Source organism: Streptopelia decaocto (assembly GCF_964273445.1).
Source record: "Streptopelia decaocto genome assembly, chromosome: 4".
In the NCBI taxonomy this organism is placed as follows: domain Eukaryota; kingdom Metazoa; phylum Chordata; class Aves; order Columbiformes; family Columbidae; genus Streptopelia; species Streptopelia decaocto.
The window spans coordinates 75,573,322-75,589,523 of NC_138658.1; the positions used below are offsets into that span (position 1 = coordinate 75,573,322).

General features: G+C 50.7%; 1 protein-coding gene across 1 annotated transcript; it reads right to left on the reverse strand.

Annotated features, from left to right (window-relative positions):
- Nucleotides 1-1,363: 1,363 nt before the first annotated feature.
- Nucleotides 1,364-14,057, reverse strand: LOC309439292 (5-hydroxytryptamine receptor 7-like). The gene is made up of 4 exons (XM_082051670.1): nucleotides 14,008-14,057; nucleotides 12,968-13,102; nucleotides 11,987-12,549; nucleotides 1,364-2,980 (listed from the first exon to the last, which is right to left on the reverse strand). Exons 3-4 carry the CDS (start codon nucleotides 12,493-12,495, stop codon nucleotides 2,209-2,211), a joined length of 1,281 nt encoding a protein of 426 aa, XP_081907796.1. The 5' UTR covers nucleotides 12,496-12,549; nucleotides 12,968-13,102; nucleotides 14,008-14,057; the 3' UTR covers nucleotides 1,364-2,208.
- Between the last annotated feature and the right edge of the window lie 2,145 nt (nucleotides 14,058-16,202).

Consider the following 16,202-nt stretch of genomic DNA (forward strand, 5'->3'; position numbering starts at 1 on the left):
CGTTCTGACCAAAATGATCCTGTGATCATGCCTTCCCCTGTCTCACTGCATTGGTGGGGTCTCTGTTTTGCAGGATGCAAGACCACAGGGCATTTCAGGGTCACCACTCAGGTTTCACATGGTAATAGCATTGTTCTTTGAAAGAACAGCGGAGGACAGGTCTGTATTGCTGCCACGCACCCTGGGCAGTTCGGCAAGGCTGGATTTTTTTGTTCGTCCTGGACATGAATATATGTCTTTAGAGGTGTACAGCAACTTCTGAGCAGTAGGGGCTAGGGACTGAACGTGGCTGCAAAGCATGTAATACACAATCCTGTTGTGGGGGGCTCAGGCAGCTTTGTACAACCTAACACAAATGAACAACTGTAGGTAGCAAACCAGGGAGATGACTGATAGGAAGGAGGAGGAGGAGAGAGAAGAAGAAGAAGGGGAGAAGGAGGAGGAGGAGGAGAGAGAAGAAGAAGAAGGGGGGGAGAAGAAGGAGGAGGAGGAGAGAGAAGAAGAAGAAGGGGGGGAGAAGGAGGAGGAGGAGAGAGAAGAAGAAGAAGGGGGGGAGGAGGAGGAGGAGGAGAGAGAAGAAGAAGGGGAGAAGGAGGAGGAGGAGGAGAGAGAAGAAGGGGAGAAAAGCATTTTCTGCTGGAGAATCATACGGCAACTGCAACAACCCGCCCTACTCACATGTGCAATTCTGGCTCCAGCTGTGAGGAACAGGATCTTGGGGAACATCTGGACAAGTTGCTGTTCCTGTGCCCAACCTGTCACTCATTGGGAGATTCCCAGTGGGCTTCAGCCAGTTTTCCTGCTATGAATCGCCAGCCTAAATTGTAGATTCTGTTGGGTGTCTATAGAAAAAGCAACTATAAAAAGTAATAGGGTAAAAATATCTATTACAAAGGGGGGAAGTGAGAACACAAAAGATTTCACCGGAGAAATCTTGACAAGACATTCAACAGCCAACTCCAACAGCCACTCGTACTGCATGACATTGCAAGAGGTGGGACTACCCCTACTCTTGCTTAATGAGGAAAATCTGTAGTGGAAGGAGGGTTAGAAACCCCTTTCCTCTGAACCATCTGGCTTTGACAAGAGAACCCAGATGGGAGATGCTCAAACCACTGACCCCATGGAACAGACACCATCTACAAACCAACAGGCAAGGGTTTCTGGGGCTGCAAAGCAAGGCTTTGGTTGGTTAAGAGCAAAGAGAACTGCAAGAAGACAAGTCCCACCACCACGAAGAAGCAATTTAAAGTCAAAGCGACCAAATAATTTACACCAAAATGAGGAAACCAGACTTCTTTTTTTTTTTTAAAAAAAAAGAAAAAGATACATCATTTAGTATATTTTTTTCAAGCTTGCTGGACATCATACTGAAGCACTGTAAAGCTGTCACAGAAATGCTATTTTTTTTTTTCCTGTTGTCAACCAAAGCGTGCTTTTATGGAGTCAATTAGCCACAAATTATGAACACACATCACTTGTCTGAGAATGAATTACGGTACAACCCAATAAACAGATCTGTCTTTGCTCATTGGTCATTGCCCTGATGAGGAGACCGTTGGACTTTCCTATCCAACCATAAAGGAAACTTCATGTTCCTTTGTGTGTCACTCTGTGAACGTGCCTCTTTCAAGTGCTACAGTGTGAGGGGAAATGGGGTCATTGGTACTTCTGCTCTGACGTGCAAACCTGGACATGAGCTCAGTGTGTAAAATGCAATTACATCGGTGGAAAGAGTCCGTATAAGCTGGGATAGCATGAGTGATTGGATCTACAGCAGAGCCTATAGCTGCTGTCATATTTAATACAGACATGCAGCCAATGTCATCTTTACATCTTATATTGTGTGCCCTCCACAGACCTCAGAGCCCTTTTCAAAGGTGGAGGGCCACAGTCTTATTGAGTTTTTAGGGGTTTTTTGGTTGGTTGGGAGGTTTTCTTTCCTTTTTCTTTTTGTTTTTAAACAGTTGGGGAAACTGAGGCACAGAAAGGTGTGTGACTTGCCCACAGTCTGTGGTAGAACTTGAACTCCCCAGTGTTTCTCATGGCTTCTCAGCCCCAACCTGGGACAAGGTGAGAAGGAAGGGTTGCCCACTTGTTCCCACCGAGGGCAAGGAGAACCACAGCCCCGAGAGGCAAGAGAAGCAAGGAACCTAAAATGGCGAGGCAAGAGTCCTTTGGTCAGGCACTGGGCGAGAGGACATGGCTCTACAGGATGCACTCGTGCCTCTCTGTGGCTTTCAGGGCCTCGTGCATGCTGGCGGCGGAGAGCCTCCTGTTGATGTTCCTGTACCTGCACCTCAGGAGGTTCCAGAAAGTAGTCCTCAAGTCTCGGTTAAAGAAAGCGTAAATCAAGGGGTTGATGAGGGAGTTGGTGTATCCCAGCCAGAGCAGAGTCCTCTCCAGCCGCAGGGGCATGCAGCTGCAGCGGATGCCGCAGATGAAAGGCCGAGCTGTTGACATCAGGAAGAAGGGAAGCCAGCAAAACGTGAATGCCCCCACGATAATGCCGAGGGTCCTGGCAGCTTTCTGCTCCCGTTTGAAGATGGAGATATTCTTTCGATCTTGCCGGAGCAGTTTGGAGAGCGTGGCGCATTCCTCCACGGCTTTGGTACGCTTGGAGCTGTGGTGGCCCCGGCTGGAGGCCTCCAGGCAGTAGACGCCCTCCTCTTCATAGTGCTTGGGGAAGTTCATGAAGCGGTGTTTTTCAGCACTGACCTTGGCGGCTTTGTAGATCCGGCTGTACATGACGAGCATGACGGCCATGGGGATGTAGAAGGCAACCCCTGTGGAGTAGACCGTGTACCCGAAGTCCTGGCTGATGAGACACACTCTTTCCACAGTGACGTTCTTGGCCCAGCCAAAAAGTGGAGGAAGGGTGATGGAGGCAGACAGGAGCCAAACGATGAAGACCATCTTGGCCATCAGCTTCCCATTTTGTCTCACGGGGTACGTCAGTGGCCGAGTGATCCCCAGATACCTGGAAAAGAGAAGAGTTGTGAAGCGTCAGGGGTGTTGGAAGGTTTTCATTCCTAATCAGCTTTAATTGTCATGGGATAATTTCAGCCCTGGGTGGGGACAAGAAATGAATTCCCCAAATGAAAGTGTTCCTGAAGACACACAGCTGCGGTATCTTCCATGAAATACATTTCACACCCTTTCAGCTCTCTTGCCTAAACACTCTGCTTCAACTGTTCCCCACTGCTTTCTTGCAGCTGCCCTGTGCATGACACGAGGTGTCGTTTAACAGCTGAGTCAGTCTGAGCTCCACATGGCTTCCTTGGGAATAAAAACGCTTAAAAAAAAGCTTAGATTTTCCACCAGAATTAGTTTGTACAAAGAACATGCAACAGCTTTCAGACATGGCATGTAACTTCACTCAAGAATGTTGAAGCAACTGGAAGAAGCCCTCCAGACACCTTCAAGAAACATTTGGACAATGTCCTCAGATACACGGTGTGAACTGTGGGGTTGTCCTGTGCAGGGACAGGAGTTGGACTTGATGATCCTTGTGGGTCTCTTCCAGCTCAGGATGTTCTATGACTTCCCAGGGAAACACCCAGGAGTGGGATGGGTGATCCACAGAGTAATATTTCAGAGAATCATAGATCAAGGATCATCAAATCCAACTTCTGTCCCTGCACAGGACACCCCCACAGTTCACACCGTGTGTCTGAGGATGTTGTCCAGTCTCTTGAACACTGTCGGGCTTGGGCCTGTGACACCTCCCTGGGGAGCCTGTTCAGTGTTCAGCACCTTTGGGTGAAGAACCTTTTCCTGATGTCCAACCGAAACCTCCCCTGGCACATCTTCTGCCATTCACTCAAGTCAAATTTGCATCATGATACATCAGGACTCACTCCAGATGAAATAAATGAATAAACTCATACCAGTGTTTAAAGAGAAGTGAGAAGTACGAAACCATTCCCTTATTTAGCCAAGCAACTTGGGAACTTGGAGAAGAAATACAACCTGCAGCTGAGATGGCCCTGAGGGTGAGCAAGGAGCAATCTTGCCTCTGGAAAGACTTCAGGATGTCTCTGGATGGGCACAGAAAGCAAAAGTAGTGATGGGGGGGTGATGGACTCGTGGTGCAACACTAGTAGCTGTTGACTCACACCTTCCTTCAGCCAATGGACAGTGTACTTGCATCTTGCGACACTGGCATCCATGGGATACACCACTGTCAGCAGCACACCCATCACTCCCGTCTCCATCTAGGTTGCAATATCAGGACAAACCTACAGGTTCCTGCAACAAGTACTGGAGATGACCTCTGGAAACCAAGACAGGAGTGACTGCCAGTTGCAAACAGCTGGAGCAGTCTGTTCCCTTGCACGGCCCGTATCTCCTGAGGTGATGGTGCCCAGACCTCCCTGGAGAGCAAAATGAGAGGATCTCTGAGCAGGAGATTCCAAAAGCATGTGGTGACCCACGGATTCACAAATCCTGATGCCTGGAGTTAGAAGTTAACCTGTTAGCTTGAATGAAAGGAGCTGGAGACTGCATCACCCATCAGCTCCTGGTTAGACTGTGGGGTGGAATTTTGAACCATCCACAGCCTTGATGTGGCTAAGAAATTGTGCCAAATATTAGGTGGTAAGTTAAAATTATAAACTAAGGCATCAGCAGGGAGTTGGCCACTGTCAAACAATGTTCCCACTGAAAAACTTCAGCCTCCTATTTAATCTCAATCAGTACAGCAAAAGCCTCCAGCTGTCAAATTGATTTCTTTTATGTTACAGCCTTTTTGATTCAAACCTGCCTGCTATCAGGAATTTCTAGGCATTTTTAGGCAAGATCACATCACCTCTTAAGTGTTTTGGATAAGCTGCATCAGTCCAGAGGGGCACTAAGAACAGCAGCTGTTTGGATCCTTTTTGCTGGAAGCTTTTCCAAAGAAGAAGGAGCTTTTCTGTTAAGATAAAAATTTCTGCAGAGCATTTTACCTCTGTTGTATCATTATTTCTTTTTCTGACAATCAGTCTCATTGTAGGTGTTAGATTTTTTTCTTTTCTGATTATTTCGCTTTTCCAGATCCTCCCCCAAGACTGGAAGAAGACAGAAATAAAATTGAAAATAAAAAAAATCCAATTCCTCCACTCCTCCTGGCTGCTAAATACATTCAAAGCCCAAAGTATTCTACCCTGACTCCCTGGTAAAATGAATTTGAATTCATTCACTGAGTTATTCTTTTCCTGTTTTCCTCTGTATTTTCTCCAGCTGGCCTTACTCACACAAACCAAACAAAACCCTCCATGACCACCTATTCTGCTTGAAAGCCCAGCAGTGGCACAGGGTGAAGGATGCAAAGGCAACACAACATCTCGGGATGAGAAACAGCTTTAACCCCATCACCCCACGGGGCCTTGTCTATCCTGGAAAAGACCTGTGAGACGGAGATGGATGGCATTTGGTGCTGTTTTCCCAAAACTTACCATTTTCTTCTTCCAACCTGGGCTGAGCACGGTGAGAAGTGATGAGTGTGGCTGGAAGATCAGAACTCGGGAGCACAAGTGTGATGGGAGCGGCTGAGGGACCTGGGGGGTTCAGCTGGAGAACAGGAGCTGAGGGGAGACCTTCTGATCTCTGAACTGCCTGAAAGGAGCTTGGAGCCAGGGGGGTCGGGCTCTGCTCCCCAGGAACAAGCGCCAGGAGCAGAGGAAACGGCCTCAAGTTGCGTCAGGGGAGGTTGAGGTTGGATGTGGAGAACAATTTCTTCCCCAAAGGGCTGTGGGGCATTGGAACAGGCTGCCCAGGGCAGTGCTGGAGTCACCATCCCTGGAGGGTTGGACAGACGGACATGAGGTTCTCAGGACATGGGGCAGTGCCAGGGGTGGGTTAACTGTTGGAATTGATGATCTTGAGGGTCTTTTCCAACCAAAATGATTCTATGATTCTATGACTCTGAAAGATGGGTGGAAGGTTGGAGCGATGCTGCCAAATATCCTTCCTGCTGTAGGAAGGGGCTTTGGATGGAGAGCAGACCTTTTGTCTCCTAAGCTGGTTGAAAACCATGCCCTGCTGTTGCATATCCAAATTCAACACCAAAAAATCACTCCTCTGTATACCCAAGCCAAGAACTTTGCGAACTAATATATGCTGTGTTGTGCTATATCCTTTATCATGCTATTACTAGGTTTTCTTTAGAAGCCAATCCACTTGGGATTTGCTGAAACTTCAAGGAATTTACATGCTAGCCAAGCAAAATGCACAGTGACAAGATTTAAAAAGCCGGCAAAGCTGACACATTTCATCTGCGGGTGCCTTGTGCAGGCGCTGCTGGAGGAAACGGGGCTGTTTTGAGGTCTTTGCTTATAATTTGGATGAGAGAGGGAAGAAGACCTCAAAATAGGCCAGCGTTTACAGCAGCGCGGGAGGCGAGATTGCACAGACTTGCAATGAAATTTAAATCAAATTCTCTTGCTTTGATTCATTTTTTTTTTCTTAAATTCTTGCTTGTGTGTCTTGTTGCTAATCAAGTTTAGCGGTAAGCAGGTAGCAAAAGCCAGTTCCCAGAGCAGTGATTTACTGGCATTTTGTGAGGGTTTGCAGGACCCCCCACTGTGCAGGATTGATTGTGTAGCTGCTCGTTCCTTCTCCATTAAAATCCTTCCACGTCCTCGGCCCCATGGGTGCCAGGGCAGTGGGGTAGGAGACCTGCCCCAGGCTGGGCTCCACCGTCAACCCCATGGATTTGCCAATTCAGTGATTACCGTTGAGCATAAAATGAATAATTACTGAATTCTTATGCTAGGGATGAAATAAAAAGACAAATAAAAATCTCTCCAAGGTGCCCCTATCTCCATTCTGCAGCTGGCAAATCGGGAAAGGACAACTCTCTGCTCTAACAGGCTGGCTGAGCCCAAATGAGCCCAGAATTGGAGTTTCCCGGGCCTCACTATTTTACCATAATCCCATGCTTCCTCTGGGCCAAATTTAAGCTTCCAGGCTGATGTCCTGCCTGGCCCTTCCTGCTGAAGGAGAGGGAACCTCCAGGAGGAGTATCACAGAATCACAGAATATTAGGTATTGGCAGGGACCTGGAAAGCTCATCCAGTGCAATCCCCCCATGGAGCAGGAACACCCAGATGAGGTTACACAGGAAGGTGTCCAGGCGGGTTGGAATGTCTGCAGAGAAGGAGACTCCACAACCCCCCTGGGCAGCCTGGGCCAGGCTCTGCCACCCTCACCGGGAAGAAGTTCCTTCTCAAATTTAAGTGGAACCTCCTGTGTTCCAGTTTGAACCCATTGCCCCTCGTCCTGTCACTGGTTGTCACCAAGAAGAGCCTGGCTCCATCCTCCTGACACTCCCCCTTTCCATACTGATAACCGTGAATGAGTCCCCCCTCAGTGTCCTCTTGTCCAGCTCCAGAGCCCCAGCTCCCTCAGCCTTTCCTCACACGGGAGATGCTCCACTCCCTCCAGCATCTTGGTGGCTGCGCTGGACTCTCTCCAGCAGTTCCCTGTCCTGCTGGAACTGAGGGGCCACAACTGGACACAAGATTCCAGGTGTGGTCTCCCCAGGGCAGAGCAGAGGGGCAGGAGAACCTCTCTGACCTACTGACCACCCCCTTCTAACCCATCCCAGGTACCATTGGCTTCCTGGCCACAAGGGCCCAGTGCTGGCTCATGGTCACCCTGCTGTCCCTTTCCCTATGCTGCTCTCTAATAGGTCATTCCCCAACTTATACTGCAACCTGGAGGCTGAAGCTGCCGGTGGCTTCACCTGTCCATGCCTTAAGCCAGGGGTGGTGGGAGCATCCCAGGGATGCATTCCAGGTCACTGGAGATACAGTGCAGGGACCTACCTGGCCTGGGACGTGTTTGGACAAAGGACAATCCAGCAAAATACTGTGGATGTTTCATCCCATCAGCTCTTCCAGGAGGCATCCTTATACTGGAGATGATGCCAATTTGGAGTATATCGTCTGATTTTGGGTAGAAAACACTTGCCAGAGAGAAGGGAGAGCCCCAGCGGGGCTGCCTGGGAAACGGATGGAGACTTTTTTTTCCACTAACAAAACCTGAAGTGATATGTGGGATGTGGGGAGCTGCTTTTGTCAGCTGCCTGGCATGTTTTACCCAGAGCTTCATCAAAAGCTGAGCAGCCAAAAGGGGTTTTGCTGTTGTTGTTCTGTTTTTTTGGTTTGTGGCAATAAAGAATCTATAACATTGGCAGGCTTTTAGATAAGAAAAATGGAAGAGAAAGACGGATGTTTGCAACATCTTTCTTCTTTGATTTAAAAGAAAATCAATCAAATTCCCCTTCAGAGAAGATTAGTTCTCCCAGCTTCAATTAGAGACTTTCAGAAAGCACTCTGCATTAATAATCAATAATAGCAGCCTACGTTTTAATAGTACCCATCATCTTGGGCAAACCAAGCATCTTTTATACCTAAACTAATCAAAACATGAGGACACTTCAGCCATCAATAAAATCACAACCTCCTCTTTGGCAGAAACAGGCACCTGTCAAACAGTGCTGACCAAGTTGGCATGTGGGACAGAACTAAAAGAGATATTTCTATTTCCGAGTAGCACCAATGCTGCTCCTCTTTTTTGTTGTGGGGCAGGAGGAACAGCTTGCTATAGTCACCAGTGGAAATTTCGGTTAATACTTCACTGAGATGACCAACTATTTAATCTCTTTCGGCAGAGGTGTTTCAGGCTGTCTGCAAACTCAAGTATATTTTTGCTTTAGCTTCGGGTTCAGCTCTGCTTTGTATCAGCACCGAAGCCAAAAAGTGTGCTTGGAGATGTTTCCATCAGGCGCTAAACCAAAAATGTTGCCTAAACCAAAGTGGAGACCCAGGTGTGGTCCTGGACCTGTGCTCTCCCTCAGTTCATCCCCATCAACTGCTGTGTGGAAGCGACAAGGATGATGTGTTAACACAGAATCATAGAATCATTTTGGCTGGAAAAGACCCTCAAGATCATCGAGTCCAACCATAACCCACCCCTGGCACTGCCCCATGTCCTGAGAACCTCATGTCCGTCTGTCCAACCCTCCAGGGATGGTGACTCCAGCACTGCCCTGGGCAGCCTGTTCCAATGCCCCACAGCCCTTTGGGGAAGAAATTGTTCCCCAGATCCAACCTCAGCCTCCCCTGGCGCAACTTGAGGCCGTTTCCTCTGCTCCTGGCGCTTGTTCCTGGGGAGCAGAGCCCGACCCCCCCTGGCTCCAAGCTCCTTTCAGGCAGTTCAGAGATCAGAAGGTCTCCCCTCAGCTCCTGTTCTCCAGCTGAACCCCCCAGGTCCCTCAGCCGCTCCCATCACACTTGTGCTCCCGAGTTCTGATCTTCCAGCCATGCTCATCACTTCTCGCTGTGTCAGCCCCCATGCACTCTCAACGTGTCCTTCCTCCCACCCAGAGCTGAGGTGGACACAGCTGGGAGGACTTTCCACCCCTTCCCTCTGCCCTGCCAGCCCTCCTTCTGCTCAAATTACAACCTTCACTCTTATTCCCTGTCTCTAAATGCATCTCAGGCAATTGCACTCTCACCAGGCAACTTCCCCATCAGGCCGAGGAAGATGAAGGTCTGGGAGCAAACTGTGATGCTGCAGCCCAGCCGAGCTCCCAGCACGTCATGGTCCCTGTGAAAATGCACTCGAAGAACAAGCCCGTGCCAGAAGACTCAGGCACTGTGGCAGCCTCTTGTTATCACAGGTTTTTCCTCCATCACTTTACTGAGAGGTCAGAAGCACAGAAGGGTCAAGACCATAAAAAAGCACCTAGCAATCTGCTCACTCTGTTATTCTTTTGCTGCAGCTCCCCTTTCCTCTCCAACATCCAAAAAAGATGAGGAGGTTTGCATGGCCAGCACTCAGAGATGGTGCAGAGCTGAGTAGGTGCTCCAGAGCTGCATGAGACAGGACACAGGACTGTGTCCCTCTGTTTTGGGACGGTTTTCCTTCCCTGCAACCTCTGGGCTCCTCAGAGCCTCAACAAGCTCATCTGGGTGAACTGAGTGGAGATGCTCCCCCAGAGAGGTGTGGGTTGCTGGAGACAGAAGTGCCTCCAGCATCACCCAGTTAAAACACATCCTCCTTGGCTGTGTGACCAATGGATCCAACTTAGAACCACCTTGGGGCCGCTCCCATTTAAGCCAGGATTACAGTTATGCACATGCAACTCCTGCCTTTCTGCAGCCCTCATGATCACCCAAGATTTGGCGTCGGCACATGCGGACTCCCCGACACTAACGTCCACACCTCCCCAGAAACCTGCCTGTTCCCATTCCAAGAGGAAAAGATGGAGAAATGTCAACGTGAGGCACCCGCTTGCATGGCATCCTCAGACTGTGGTGACATTGGGTGGGAGGGATGTGATGGACAAGTGGAATGAATTGCTGTGATTTTTGTGAAAGGTTTGTCCTGTTTGTGTTTGTGTTTGGAAAAGTGTTTCTCCAAGAGATGGGATCGGTGGGGAAGGGAAAAGGAAGGAAAGGGGAAAGGAAAGGGGAAAGGAAAGGGGAAAGGAAAGGGGAAAGGAAAGGGGAAAGGAAAGGGGAAAGGAAAGGGGAAAGGAAAGGGAAAAGGAAAGGGAAAAGGAAAGGGAAAAGGGGAAAGGGGAAAGGGGAAAGGGGAAAGGGGAAAGGGGAAAGGGGAAAGGGGAAAGGGGAAAGGGGAAAGGGGAAAGGAAAGGGAAAAGGAAAGGGAAAAGGAAAGGGAAAAGGAAAGGGAAAAGGAAAGGGAAAAGGAAAGGGAAAAGGAGGGTGATTTTTTTAAAGCAAAGCCAATATGATCAGTGTGTAGCTGCTTCCCTGCTCCTCAGTCATCAAGAGGAAACATTGACATGTTCCATTACTGCATTTAACCTCTTACCTCTCACAGAGACAGACTTCTGCCAGCTCCAGATACACCTGCTGGTTTAGGAACAGGCTTTTTTAAAATTAAAACAAAGCCAGTTCAGAGCAGAACTGGACCTTGCCGTGCGCCCAGGGAGTGATTTTGCTTTCTAAGCGGATCAGGGCGATGGAGCTCAGGGCAGCTCACAGGGGAGCAGTGGCTGGTGGGAACCGAGGGCTTCGGAGCAGGAGATGCTGTTCGCTTGGTGAGGGATAACTGAGCCACCGTGAGCAGGATTTTCTCTGTCCTTTCTGCTTTATCACCTGGTTTCACACCCGAGGAGGGTGGCCAGGGAGGTCTTATAGCTGAAGGCACACACGCATCTCATTATCTGTCTCCTTCCCTGAGCTGCTTATCACAAACCAGCCTGGCTCAGCGGTGCCAGCGTAAACCCAAACCAACCCCCGAGAAAGCCAACGCTCGCGTCAGATCTGGATCCGGCCCACCGACTCGTCAGCACGATGTCCTTAATGACGCAGGCTGCTATAATTAGACCCATGGGGGTGCTGACTTGCCCGAGTCTTGCCAGTTTGCCAGACGGGCTTAGCCTTTCCCTCCTGACTCCCGGTGTGGGAGTTGAAGCCAGAAAATCCTCACAAATGCCTGTACCGGGCTAAACAAGGGGGTCTGGGGATTTGGGATGGGGTGGGGGGAGTTGCCAACATCCTTGGCCAAGTTACAAGTCCAGGCAGCAGCAGAGCATCCCATAGGACCAGGCTCCAGAAGCTCTGTAACCTGGATTTTAAAGGGCATGTGGGGTTTTTTTTGCTTGTTGTTTTGTTGAATAATGTTACGGTCCAGCCTCCTTCCCTGGAGAAGGTCAGGTCATGGGTTTATCCTCTAGGCTCTGCTTCTCAAGGCAAGGAAGAACAATGAGAAGCAGCTGCCTAGAGGGGGAGGACTAAGCAAAGTAACTCAGAGAAGTTACTTGAGAAGGCACCTTAAGCCCAGCTCTTCCAAAGGAACTGGGGCACCTAATTCCTGTGGAAAACCCTCTGCAATCCTGTGCATCTACAAAACACATGCAGAAGCCTTGATCCAACTGGGAACGTGATTCTGGTGGCCCCCAACCTTCAGAAACACCCTTATATTCCAGCCCACCTGAGTACACACCAAGCACCTCATCAGTCCTTACCTGTCCACGCTGATGATGCACAAAGTCATGATGGAGGCGGTGCAACACATAACGTCCATGGCGATAAACACGTTGCAAAAAACCTTCCCAAAGAGCCACTCTCCCCCTACCAGGTCTGTGATGGTCACGAAGGGCATGACGGCGAAGGCCACCGACAGGTCGGCGGCTGCCAGGGACACCACCAGGTAGTTGGAGGGTTGCCGGAGCTTCTTGACGATGCACACGGAGATGATGACCAGCCCGTTGCCGGCGATGGTCATGAGGATGATGATGGAGAGCACCGCTCCGATGACGATCTTCTCGGTGTCCCCATAGAGCAGGATCTCCTCGCCACAGTCCGTCGTGTTGGTGAGGTTGGAGGACGGCAGGTCTGGCTCGGTTGGGGCGGAGGGTTCCTCAGTCATGAATGGATTCGGGAGCGATTTCTGAGCCGGGTGCTGCTGCTCTGCGTTCTCCACGAAGAGAAGATGATGCTCCAGAAACCGCCTGGGGCTGGCCCTTAGCAACATGCTCTGAGCTCACCGCAGCGGGCAAAGGCACGAGTTTCCTCCCAGCAATGACACCTCCAGTGACAAACCAGAACATTTTATCACAAGCAGGCAAAGAAAATAAGATATTTCACCCCACCAGCCCCAGCTCTTTCCTCCCAAAGCTGGATCTTACGTGCTCAGCAAGAAGCCACTTCTCAAGACTGCTCAAAGACACACGGTTTGCTGAAGGATGCTCAGAAAAAGCTCATTCTCCACTTTTAAAGGAGCACAAGCTGCCCAATCCTCCTGCAAGGGCTGCCTGATCATCTGCATGCATTTCCAGAAGGACAGACAACAGCAATCACTCATAACTGCCCACATTTTCATGTGTTACTGCCGAGCTGTGCTGCTGGTTTTGCACTTCTGTGCCTCCTTGCATTTAAATCCCATGCAACCACATGCATATGTATAAATCGAAGAGTTATGTGTAACACTAATCACAGCCACAAACCTGTGCACACGCGTCATCGGCTGCATCTCCTGCATATGTTAACACACAAACTTCAAAGCTGCGACTGCAAATCCACGCACATGGTGTGGGATGGCAACGTGCGACCGTCCGTACCCCCAGGAGCATGGTGCGGAGCTGCGGAGCACAGTGGGAGCACATCCATCACATGCAGCATCCCCAGGGTACCACAGATAGCCAGGGCATCCCGGAGCCAGGAGCATCACCACCCCACACATCACAGAGATAGGGGATCATGGTGGGAGCACATCTATCGAATGCAGCATCCCCAGGGTACCACAAACAGACAGGGCAACCCGGATCCAGGAGCATCACCACCCCACACACCATAGAGATATACGGGGATCATGGTGGGAGCACATCCATTGCATGCAGCATCTCCAGGGTACCATGCACAGCCGGGGCATCCCAGAGCATCACCACCCCACACGTCACAGAGATAGGGGATCATGGTGGGAGCACATTCATCGCATGCAGCATCCCCAGGGTACCACAAACAGCCAGGGCATCCCAGAGCCAGGAGCATCACCACCCCACACATCACAGAGATACACGGGGATCATGGTGGGAGCACATCCATCGCATGCAACATCTCCAGGGTACCACAAACAGCCAGGGCATCCTGGAGCATCACCACTCCACACATCACAGAGAAAGGGGATCGTGGTGGGAGCACATCCATCGCATGCAGCATCCCCAGGGTACCACAAACAGCCAGGGCATCCTGGAGCATCACCTCCCCACACATCACAGAGATACAGGGGAGCAGCTACATCGTCCCCCTCCGCTCAGGTAACACCCCTGTAAGTATTTCCCAGCCATCAGTAAGGAAACTTTAGGGCAGCACTCACCCCTCTGCAGGGCTCCAAGCATCATGCACAACCTATCCTCCTCTTCTTTATTTTGTTTCAAATCCCCTTTTTCCCCTTGAAGGGAGCTTTGTTTAAATCCGAGGGGGATTGCAAACCCCTCCTCCCTTCTGCAGCCCCCCCAGGTTGGGGTGATGGGGGTCCCGGAGTTACCTGTGCCGAGGGGGTGAGACATCCTCCAGGCGAGCCCCTGCGAGCTCCGGGCAGGCGAGAAAGCAGAAGAACCACCCCCGGAGCATCCTTCTCCCGTCCCCGCCTCGCCGGTCCCTCCTACCGCCCTCCCCTCGCCTCTCCCCGGGCAGGGACCCAGATGGTCCCTCTGAGCCCCAGGGAGGAGCAAAGATCGAGGAAGGAGGGGGGTCAAACACCCACCCCATCCCTGCAGCGATGAGGGGGGAGCGTGCGAGGACCTCAAGGGCAAGGCTGGAAGTTGAGAAGATGCTTTAGAACACAGTCCTGGCGCAGGAGGAGCCGCCTGAAACACAGCAAGCAAGGTACAGAAGCAGGGGTACAGCAAAAGGATATTTCCAGAGCACCCTTTCCCATTTTTGTTTTATTATTATTTTACAGAAGAGGGTTTCTTTCCCTGCACAATGCATTTTTCCACCCCTGTACTTGTAGGAGATCCCGTATTCCTTCAGCTCAAAGAGCAGCAAACAGCCAGGGAGATGCAGAGCCCTAAAGATGAGCCTTTCCCTTATCCTAGTAAACCCAAAATAGAGAGAATAAACAAACCAAACAAGAGCATGCAGAGATCCACATCCCTTTTTCTCTCTGCCAAGTGTTTCACAGGTGCTTCGGTGCTGGGATCTCTCTGGCACTTCAACCCAGGGTATCAAACATCTGCTGTTCGTTCCTCCCCGGGCGAAAGAAGCGGAGCAGAGTCATCTGCATCGATGGCTCCTAAAGGCATCTCCCCTGCGAGCTCAGCCCATCTGCTGCATCCCCAGGGTGGGGAGGGGGACAGTGTGGGGCTTGTCCCCTTGCACAGGTCCCATCCTGCACCTTGGGCCGTGGTTGTACATCCAGGAGAGGTGCAGGCAGCTGTGGAGATGTTTGCAGGCTTGGAAAGTGTTTCCCACTGTCCTACCCCATGCTAAGCACCTGGAGAGCAAGGTGGGCACATCCACCCCCGGTGCCACCAGGTCCCTCACTGTGCAAACACCCAGCACCCTCCAGCCCTCCCAGTCACAGCACAGAGGGATGATTATGGAAAAAACACATTTAAATCTCTGAGATGCAGAGCACTGCATTACCTCGGGTCAAAGCCAGCACCAACCTCAAGATCTTTGGGGCAGACGTGCCCTGCAAAAAGTACATCTACAATGAAAGCTCCGGTGAGCTAAACCAGGGCTGTTAAGGCTGTGCTTAACACTGGGGTCTCTCCTTCGCTGCTCAGTCACCACAGCCTGCGTGGGAGGCTGGCTAAAATAGCTTCCTCACCAGCGCAGGGTGTGCTGAAGCTCTGGCTTTCTTGCTCTTTGCATTACATGTGGGTATTTTGCTTTCCTTGAGAGTGGTGACAGCCCTGGTAATGTTGGCCCATCCCTGGAGCCATCCCAGGCCAGGCTGGACGGGGCTCTGAGCAACCTGAGCTGGTGAAGATGTCCCTGCTCATGGCAGGGGGGGCACTGGGGGAGCTTTGAATGTCCCTTCCAACCCAAACCATTCCGTGCTTCTACAATGGGCTGATCCACAAACACAACCTGCAAACCCTGAGCCAACAGCTGCTCCAGTGAACTCACCAGTATTTAGAGGAAAAACACACCGTGCATTTCCAAAGAGAAAAGAGGGGTCTGCAGAAGCCCCTGCTGCAGGACCAAAAGACTCTGCAGTGTCAAAACCCCAACAAATTAGCCCAAGAATAAACCCATCCCCTAAGGACCAGCTGTTAAATGCCAAGGCAGCCTCTCGCCAGATGCCTGGAGAGCTTCAGGAAAACCATCTGTGCTTGAGCTGCAAACCCCTGTCCTGCTTTCCAGCTCTGGGACCGGGGTTTGGCAGGAAGGATACGGGCTGGGGGACGGGCAGGAGGGTTGTTTTCCAGTTTCTCCTTTGGGAGAGCGGCTCCTGTGCATTAGCGAGGAGAGGCAGGGAGGGATTTTCTTCCTCTTGATGCATCACTGGGAATCAGCCAGCTTAGGCACAGCGGTCGGCTTCACGTTCTGGCAGAGGATGGGAGAAGAGAAGGTGCTTATGAAGGTGATGAACCTCATGGTCCCTTTGCTCTGGCCGACCTTTGACTTGTGGTATAACCTCCAGAATCCTGCAATAGCTTCAGGGAGCAGAATTAAGCTCCCTCTCTCCCATCCCAGCCCCATTTCTTTAGGGTACAACACACAACTTCT